At 40.9% G+C, this 9,678-nt stretch overlaps 3 protein-coding genes across 3 annotated transcripts in view; all 3 read right to left on the bottom strand.

Moving 5' to 3' along the window:
• The window catches only part of mtap (methylthioadenosine phosphorylase), a 14,204-nt gene extending 12,277 nt beyond the window's left edge, over nucleotides 1–1,927 (bottom strand). Inside the window, exons 1-2 of the mRNA XM_035660271.1 lie at nucleotides 1,792–1,927; nucleotides 432–518 (exon numbers count right to left, since the gene is read on the bottom strand). Of these exons, the coding sequence (XP_035516164.1) occupies nucleotides 432–518; nucleotides 1,792–1,815 (111 nt within the window). The 5' untranslated portion in view covers nucleotides 1,816–1,927. The remainder of the gene's footprint in view (nucleotides 1–431; nucleotides 519–1,791) is intronic.
• Nucleotides 1,928–3,046: 1,119 nt separating this feature from the next.
• On the bottom strand, nucleotides 3,047–7,481 carry toporsa (topoisomerase I binding, arginine/serine-rich a). The gene is made up of 2 exons (XM_035660563.1): nucleotides 7,296–7,481; nucleotides 3,047–6,379 (listed from the first exon to the last, which is right to left on the bottom strand). Exon 2 carries the CDS (start codon nucleotides 6,374–6,376, stop codon nucleotides 3,944–3,946), a length of 2,433 nt encoding a protein of 810 aa, XP_035516456.1. The 5' UTR covers nucleotides 6,377–6,379; nucleotides 7,296–7,481; the 3' UTR covers nucleotides 3,047–3,943.
• Nucleotides 7,482–8,195: 714 nt separating this feature from the next.
• The window catches only part of ndufb6 (NADH:ubiquinone oxidoreductase subunit B), a 2,325-nt gene continuing 842 nt past the window's right edge, over nucleotides 8,196–9,678 (bottom strand). Inside the window, exons 2-4 of the mRNA XM_035659361.1 lie at nucleotides 9,033–9,125; nucleotides 8,534–8,578; nucleotides 8,196–8,338 (exon numbers count right to left, since the gene is read on the bottom strand). Of these exons, the coding sequence (XP_035515254.1) occupies nucleotides 8,273–8,338; nucleotides 8,534–8,578; nucleotides 9,033–9,125 (204 nt within the window). The 3' untranslated portion in view covers nucleotides 8,196–8,272. The remainder of the gene's footprint in view (nucleotides 8,339–8,533; nucleotides 8,579–9,032; nucleotides 9,126–9,678) is intronic.

Genomic DNA, 9,678 nt, shown 5'->3' with positions numbered 1-9,678 from the left:
ATTAAATATATTAATATATGACATAATTTAACATATACATTATCAACCAATTCTAATTGACTGCAGAGATCTGCTTCATCTCTTTTACTCTGTGCCGCTTGCCACGGTATTGTCATCGCAGCACACTCTGCTGGATAAACTTGGCAATGACACAGATATTTTACCACATGCAGTTTTTCCTGCATTAAAACATATCACAGTTTTCATATTGGCAGATATTGAATAACATATATGCTGGTACTGATATGTCTGTGATAGGCCAATACCATACCACACATACTGGTCGGTCTCTGCTCGGCAGGGCCCAGGAGATGAACTGGCACCTCTTCAGCCCCCAGTCCCCACTCTCTACTGTGGTCGGTGCTAGACTTGTCCCAACCAACTGAGCTACTGCCATCCCCAATTTGGACCCACAACAAAACACAACTAACCTTTCCATACGGTGTGTCAACATAACGCTCAGTCCTTCCTTCCAAGATATCTGGATCATCAAGGCCTGAACCACCAATTATTCCAATCTAAACAGAGGAATATGAGGAGATCATCAACACACAACTACATTAGAATCAATGTGTGACCAAAACACTTCTGTTTGAATACCACTTTTAAGGATAGGGAAATTAGGGAATGGATAAAAACACTAAATACAGTGTTTAAAACTATACGAGCACATCATTATTACTTTATAACCAGATGATAAACTCCAAGATCCCTATGATCCCAAAGACTTGATGCTGTTATTTCCTTTTAAAAGAGAAGGTTGTTTGTGTTCGTACATATATAAGTTACAGTTTACAGTCAATTAACAATAGTGCTCTTGTACTTCTGCTTCAGCTTCAGTACAATTAAGAGACAAACACTGTACTTTTTTCTACTTACCTACATCCATATTTATATTTATATAGCTATATTACCATTAGTTAATAAATAAGATAATACAGCCATATTAAACTACAAGCAGTATATTCAATTGTTAAAATTGGTTCCACCTTGAACCATCTACAACATTGAGATGCTGCTCACACAGTAGCTACTTAATGCATTACAAATAATCATACATAAATATTACAACATATAACATTATAACAGCCAACGTATCTTATATTACATGTGTAAGGCTGTCAGCATAACCTAAACTATGTATCTTCTTTCCCTGCATATTGTAACCTTGACAACACAGATAAGAAAATGACTTCATTTCGTTTACTATACTCATTTTGGAAATCATTTGCACATAAAAATATGTTGTAGTTCTTCCCTGTCAAAGTACAATACAGATGACTCCTTCGTTGTGAACGTTTGTTTGATGCAAAAATGAACTTCACCTCCTCTTTGTAGTATATTTTGCTGATAATACTTGTAGTTATGTGTAGTTTCCTTGCTACCTTTACTTAAGGATGCTTCTCCCACCTCTGTATGTATGTCTACCTGCTCGCAGCTGTCACGGGTCAGACAGGTGAGCTGCAGGTGCACTCTGCCTGGCCACGTGCCACATCCACTGTACCTGATGTGTTCACTGTAGCTGGTTTAACGCTACCACGCCTTACTTAGAGCAACCTTGCAGTTCGCACACTCATGTTAGCTTGTGTTATTTAGCCATGGGCGTTTACTGAAAGACTGCAGGGCCATAATTACAGCTTTACTCATGCAATGCTAACAGCTAAGAGCTTTTCCCGCACTTCCAGGTCTGTCGTGTCAGGTTTGGCATGAAATTACGTGACCTAGCTACGTTTTGTTCATGGACTTCTCTCTGCCACTGTGTTCAGACAAATGTATCTTAGGTTTTATTACCTTGATAGGCATCGTGGAGGCCATGCCAACAGTATTGTGGCGAGTTTAAGTGAAGATTTGACCAAGTTGTGAGGAAGAGGAATTATAGCGACAACATCCGCCAGCAAACGGACATCATACCTCTTCCTGTTTGATGTGTTCGCCTTCAAAATAAAAGCATGGCTGACCCTTTTTTCTTTTTTTCAAACCAAACTTTATACATATTTTCACTTACCTCGCAGGAAGCCCTTGGTTTTTATTCCATTGACTACAATCTATAATCTGCTAGATAATAAATTGAAGCACTTTCAGCATTATTAACAATAATAATAACAATTTATATTGTGTACTCATTACTTGTCTCAACCAATTTGATAAATGGTTTTCATATTAAATTTAAATGTATGGATCCTGAAAATTTAAAAAAGCACACTAAAATTAAAAACACAACAACAGACTTTTCAAATGGTCTGCAGCCCTGTAATGAATATTGTATGTGATTTGGAGCAATAGACTAAAACATTTCCTGCCTGAGGCTATGTGGCTTAGACATAGTAATTTAGAAAATAGAGCATATCGTTTTTTAAAGACAGAGCTCCTAAGTTTACTCATAAGAACTGGCACTGCTAGGAGTCAAAAGACGAACCTCGCACGGACACATTCTGGACCCACATTTTACTGTAAGGATAATGCGTTTCCTGGATTTACAGTATGGCGATTAGTCAAGATTTACCATCTTGTTTCACTTCTGCCTTCAGTGTGGGTTTTAGAAAGATTCATTGTCTTTTTATTTCACACATTTACAGTCTTCGTGAGTTTTCCCTCAACACTTTTTTCACAGCCGAATTAAAGATAGATTAAAAATCAACATGTATCAATGTCTTTTGACTTTAAAATTATGACTTTTCTTGTTATTTGAGGCTGCAAATGTATGCAGAGAAACCTTAAGTCATTTTTAGCTTCCCTTACATTTTCCATCTTTCACCTGTTCCTCCAACTTATTTTAGGCATCTGACCTACTTTGAAGCTGTAACACAAGATGTAAACTAGTAAAGAAGGTTGGATACTCTCTCAACACACTATACTGTTCATAATCCTCTTGGATATAGTACTCTTCTGTGCCATGGCACCTTTCACTCAATCTCATTGTTTTCTGTATAGCAAACCTACAGCAACCAGTTTTTTTTTTTTTTTTAATCAAAACATTTATAGGGGTTTAGTATCAAAATGTCAGTTTACCATGTGATCTGTGTGCATAATAAACACCAACACTCAATTAAAATGGCAATTCTATAATTACACAATATATAATCAATTCAGGCATGTTTGTACTGTTTATGATGATGAAGTAAGTTTGACTACATCATTTGAGCTTTTTACAAAACACACCTTTTTACTATTTTATGCTTCACTGTAATTGTTGTGTGTGTGACAATGAACTCGAAACATTGAGCAAAGCCTCAGTCCAGCTGAAGTCACATTATCAATATGAACTCAACATTTCAACATTCGCAGACTGATCCTAGATGAAATAAACAGATAACCAACATTGGCAAAATAGCACAGAGAGTTGCTCATTACAATTTATTTTAAATAAAATCCAATAGAAAAGAACCCATTCTGAAATCCACAAGTACTACTCCATGAGCTGCAGGTAAAAATAGTTTTATCTCAAGAATATAGCTGATTTAGAATAACAAAAAGAAATCAATGTAATCAACATTATCCCTGAGAGCTCCTTAAAAATAAAATACATCCATTAAAGAAAATGAATTTCAAGAATTACAATTGACACGTGACTTCCAGTATTAGTCCTTTCTGCTGTGTTCATAGTGGCACTTTGCACAAAAAATAGGACTGTTTTAGGTTTTCAGTCAAGAAACTAGATCTCGATGGTCTAGAACGGTTATTTATCCAACGGATAGCCACTCTCCAGTTCAACACCGATATTTAAGTCTGTCGTGTAAACCTGGCGTCCAATGAACCGTCACAGTAGAAAACACTTGTGGTGGGATTTAAAGGGATATGTGTATTCGCCATATCCTTCAAGGTCTGGTGACTTTCAACATATTGAGCATTGTTTTGATTTAAAATACTGCTGGCAGGCATTTGCAGCTGAGGGTGAATCTTTTAATTCCTAGTACATACAGAGTCAATCTTAACTTTCATATAACTATGCATTAGGGGAGGGAGGGGCTGGGTCCACTGGGTCATTCGTGGTATTGTCGATTGGGGTGTCCATGCTAGTGCTGCTGGCCTGGGTGGCATTGTCATTAGCAACAGAATCACTGTCACTATCGATGGTAATGACGGTGGGTGAGCCTCTCTCTCTGCGTTCACTACTCCTGTGCCTTTTGCTTTTCTTCTTATGTTTCTTCTTTTTCTTATGGTGACGCTTGCTTCGCTCGTTAGAGTTGTCCTCGTTGACGAGCTCCACGCTGAGGCTCCTGCTAGTTTTCCTTGATCGCTCTTTGGATTTTTTACGATGCTTGTCTTTGCTCTTTTTCTTGTGTTTTGTTAACAACGCGGCCGAGTCCCCTTCGCCCTCTGAGTTGGGGAGTGCGTTTTCCGACGGCTGCTCCAAATGTCTTGTTTTGTATTTTCTCTTTCCACCAGGCTTATCGTGGTGAGATCTCTTTTTAGAGGAAGGGGAGCGACTGCTGGAGTAAGTCCTAGAACGAGAATGCCTCCTGTCCCGTCTCCGCGAGTCCCTGCTGCAGCTCCTGGAGCGAGAGTGCGGATCGGAGTACTTGCGGCTACTGTAATAGTAGGACCGCCTCTCTGTGTAATGCATCCCTCTATCACTTCTCTCTTGGCTGTAATGGCTATATGACTGATAGCTGTTATCACCGTCCCTCCTTTTATAGTTACTGTCGCATTTTGAGTAGTAGTCCCTGCCACTGGAGTAAGGACAACCTCTTTCTCTCGATACAGTGCTGACGATGCCGTGGGAGGCTGCCGGGCTCTTGCTAGAGTAACTGCGCTCTCCACTTCTTGACCTCCTCTTCCTCCGGTGGTCTCTGTCCTTTGACCAGTGCCTCTCTCTGGATCTGTGATTCCGGTCAAATCTTCTATCAGTGTCTCTTCTGTCCGACTTCCTGGATGTTTTGTGTCTGCTGGATGGTGAAGAGCCGCATCTTTCTTTTGAATCCAACAAATGACAGTGGTCTGTTTCTGAGCGTCCGGCACCACTTGGATCACTGCTCTGTGATGCTATGGGACTGAGACTGGAGAAGCGGATGTGTTGAGGTAGAAGAGGCACTTGTTTAGTATCTTCACTAGCAGACTCATCAGAGTCAGAGGAGAGCTTAACCAGCTCCGGAGTCCTCTCTGTTGTTGGCTTAACAAAACCTACGATGACACAGTCATCGGTGTCAGAAGACAAACACTCTTCTTTGTTCACTTCACCCTGAGTCACGTCTGTTTGGTGATGAGGACTCATTTGCTGTGGAGGAGCCCCGAACTCTTGGATCTCCTCCTCCAAACTGCTGTCTGAGTCCGAGTCGAGGACTGACAGACACTCTGCCCTGCTCTGCTCTGCTGTTGTAGAATACGACGGCCCGGGCGTCTCGTCGTCCCACATAGAGTGGCTCAGAGTAGATGTGGAGTCTCCTGGGGGGTCCAAGTCCACCGAGTACTCCTCATCCTCTGAGATCGCTATTACAGATGAGTTGGAGCTGCTGTCTTCATTTGAGGAAGGGGCAGGGCAGTCATAGACAGCATGCTGGTCATAGGCCTCCATATTGAAGGGGGACTTTGCGAAGCTGACAAACTCGTGCAGAAAGTGCTCTGTGCGGCCCTGCAGGAACGGCCTGAGCTCCTCCTGAATAGCTCCGTCCTCCATGTCATAACGTGTAATGCGGGACATAATGATGTGCTGAACTATGTTCACCAAAGAGCCATGAGCCCCGTACAGCACAACCAGCTCTCTTTTCAGCCAGGGGATCAGTCTATGTAGGCAGGCAGGATTTCTTCGGAAGAACTCGGCTGAGGTGTCTCGGGAGCGGCCGCCGTCGCGAACACTCCTCACCCTCACCCCCCGCCGGTACAGTTCCCTCCTGAAGTTTACCATCTCCTGCTCTCGGACGTTGTTCACTGCCCTCCCTTCACTCGCAGCTCTCCTCTTGGCTGCCAACCTCATCATCATGCGCCGGATGTAGCGGTCCTGCGGCTGCTGGGGAGCGTCTGTCGAGGCTTCGAACATCACTCCGTTGTCTGGAGGCGGAGAGGTTCGCCCCCGCATCTGTCGATGGACTCCGGTGAGAGTTGTGCGGTATCGGAATCGCACTCCCCCAAAGGTCCCAAAAGAGCCATTGTCCAGCGGTTGCAGGTCGTACTTCTTAAAGTCCTGCTCGGATTTTATACTGTGATAGATTGAATTAAATGGCTGTTTGCATAGAGGGCACTCGGCTTTGTTCTTGGACCACTCGTGAATACAGCGGAAGCAGAACTTGTGGAGGCAGAGGTCCAGGTAAGAAATGTTGTTGAACATGTCCAAACAGATGGGACACTTGGAGTCTGGTGAAACCTCCGCAGACATTGCTTCAGAGGTTTTCCTTCTGCTACTCTTCTGGCCCTGCTGGAGGGCAATCTTGATCGCTGACATGATCTGACACAGTAAGAAAAAACTGGTTAAAATGATGACACTTACCCAACAGGAAAGGCTAGGAAGATACTGAGCAACCTGTACAATTCTGTATACTTAAGTAGCTTCATTTCATAATTAACCCAACAAAATCATAATAAAAACCTTTAAATATGTCCTTTAAATATGTACTCCTGTCAGTGTCTTATGCCAGCTTGTTTTGTTATGACATGACTGCCCCCTTCCAAATGTCAAGAGTAAATGTACACGCATGAGCTTAGACGTACACACTCAAGACCTACACGTTGCTTTCTCTATCCATACAAAAACGACTCATCTTGTAGAAAGGCAGAACATCTCACCTTTCTTGTAACGAGAAACAGAGCAGAATAGATAACATAAACGGATGCCTGGCTACAAGTAGACCATAAATAGTGTTGTAAGTGTTATGGATATGAGTATGACGGTTCTAATGTTACATCAGGTCTGACGTTATTCGAGCTTTTATCTGTGAAACCCCGGAAAGGCCACCTATCTCTAACCTTGTCAGACATGTCGTTGCTGAAGGACTGATCGGACTGTACGCTGTTTGACCTGTCTTTGTTTCTGTCCACCTTCGCCTTCAATTGCGTTGTTTTTTAGGTGAGTTAGCTTAGCAGGTCAGTGAGTGTCAGTAACACACTTTAGGTGTTTATGTTATCGGGATAAATCTGACAGTTACACAACATATCCTGACGCAAGTATCTGACGCTACCACCGATGGAAAAGGCGAGCTGTGGCTGTATTGTTGGTTTCACGAACTGGTGAACTTGGTTAGCTAAAGTTAGCAAGCTCGCCAGCTAGGTAGGCTAGGCTAGGCTAGGCTAGGACGCTAGCTCGGTAGGCTAACGTTAGCTCTACGGCCAGTCAGGGCGGTCGAGGAAAGTTGTACAATATTTACCTCTGACCACCTCAAACACGGATGCGGCCGGCAGCCGATTAGCTCTCTCCGTCTTGTCGAAACGTACTCATTTCTACATGAATGTCATTCCTGAGCAAGTGTTTACTAAAGCTAGACCATCAGCCTGGCTTCGCCCGACCGTAAAGTCATAGTTTTTTTAAATTCAAGCTACAAGCCACTACTGGCCTTCAGAATAAAAGCACAATCTTCCTATTTTAAAGAATCACCCAAAAATACGATGTTTGTAAACAAAATCAAGTTATCGTGATAGAGATATTATTTTTACTTTTCTATAATTTCGTTTTAAGAGATAATAGCTGTTCTACCGTGTACTTACTGTACTGTAACCCGCATGAAGCACACTTCCGGCCGATAGTTAACAGAATAAGAGCCATTGAGGCCTTGTTTTTATGTTAGTCTGCGACATGTCTGAAACATGCCTCGAGTCATATCACAATTATAGTAACATATTTGCCAGTTAAATTTCAAAATTTTCAGTCAGAATGAGTTTTTATGTCCACTAGGCTATGCTTATCTGGAAATCCGGTTTGTCTTTATTTGATGATTAATAAATTCTGATTAATTCTGATTCTGATTTATTTATTTTTTGCACCAGTTAGTGCAAATCAAAACATTTAAAACTAACATAACATTTTTAACACTGCATAAAATACTGAAAACTTACTTTCTCCTTTTAACTCATTTTTTATTAAATTTATAGCATTTGAATGTATTTTTACCTTGCATTACATCAATCACAGCATCCCGCTTTAAATTGAAATGCATCAGAAAGAGTAAAATGTTAGCAAAATGTCATTTACAGTAAACTGCTACCCTACTGAAGTTGGCTACTAAGGTCACTATTTACATGAATTATCAAAATCATCCCATACTCATAAATGACTTTGTAATATTTTATTGGCATATACACAGTTTGTACAACAAAAACTGAAGAAAACTATTGAAATATTTCAACTTCAGTGATGACCATGGGTCTCAGGGAGATCTGGAAGAACTTCACCCGTCTCCAGAATGGTGTCACCCTAAATGCAAAAACAAGGAAATCTATTAAGACATCTCACAAAGCATCAGGAGAGCAGCTTGTTTGCACTCAGACTGTGGGACAATCGGACCTTGCTAAGGCTGTTAAGCAGCCGTATATACAAAAAAACAAAAAGAACAATTACAGTTATTATAGGAAAAACAAAAGTTAGAATTAATAAATGAGCCATACTTACTGGGAACAGCCTGGGTTTTAATTCCACAACGCCATATGGCCTTTGCTGTGGGGGACATTGACATTGTCATTTAGTATGCCTACTGATCACCATACTCTCACAAACTTATAATTCTATATTCTATATTTATTATTCTAAAGTGTTCCTGTTTTATTTGCAAGTCACCCTAATTGTATGCTACCTAAAGAAAGAAGTGACACTTGTTGAAGTCTGTATCATGGCTCTCTCGTCAATTTCCTGTAATTATTCAGACATATGCATGTGCAAGTGCCTAAAAGAAAAGCTCAGATAGGGCATATGCAACAGTGGGAGAATCAAAAGCATTTCAGAAATGTAGACATTCACACAACTGGCTGTCCAACTCTAATGCACATCACTTCCAGTGTTGCTTATCAAGTCATTAAGTTCTGTCTACCAGATGTAATAGGTCTATATGCTGTTTACTCCTCATTTGTTTGACTAATACCACAAATAATGGTAAGTATTTCTGTTTACTTACAAGAATATGGTACTTCACGTAGTAGTGACCAATCCAAGCAGGTATCAACAGCCGCGTTAATGTGAAAACTCCACCTCTGTATACTTTGTGGGTCTGTAAGGACATACACAGATACACATTAGAGGCAGGTACATATTAATAGAAGAGAAGTACACAAGGAAACACAGACGAGGAGTTTATGCATGTAAAATATTCACAAATATGGATATGTGGACTTGAATACATGGAAAGACATAAAGTGGACCCAAGCAACTCGGAGAATATCATTCAGATGTTACAGTTTTATAGAACAAACGATCCACGTGTTTTATCATCGTTTCAAACCTCCGTCTTCGGTTTGTACTCTACTTCATAATAAAGTCACGTGCCTCTAAAATAGGACTGCAGCTAATGATCGTTTTCGTTGTAGACTAATATGCCATACATTTCGGCTTAATCAATGAATTGCTTTAGGAAAGATTCCCATCACAACTTCCCCTGAACCAAAGGTAACATGTTCAAATTGGCCTTGTTATAGAAGACATTTTCACTAGTCATAGCAGGAAAAGCCCATATTACTTACTGACAGTAAGCCAGCACACAACACCAGGACCTTAAACCCAAAGCAGCTGAATGGAATTCTGCCTTAATAAAATAATTGTTTAAT

The sequence above is a fragment of the Morone saxatilis genome, unplaced genomic scaffold (genome assembly GCF_004916995.1).
Source record: "Morone saxatilis isolate NCDOM2014 unplaced genomic scaffold, NCSU_SB_2.0 Contig17, whole genome shotgun sequence".
NCBI classification, from domain to species: Eukaryota; Metazoa; Chordata; class Actinopteri; family Moronidae; genus Morone; species Morone saxatilis.
Note: the sequence above shows the minus strand (reverse complement) of the source record. Positions and strands in the feature narration are given on the sequence as shown.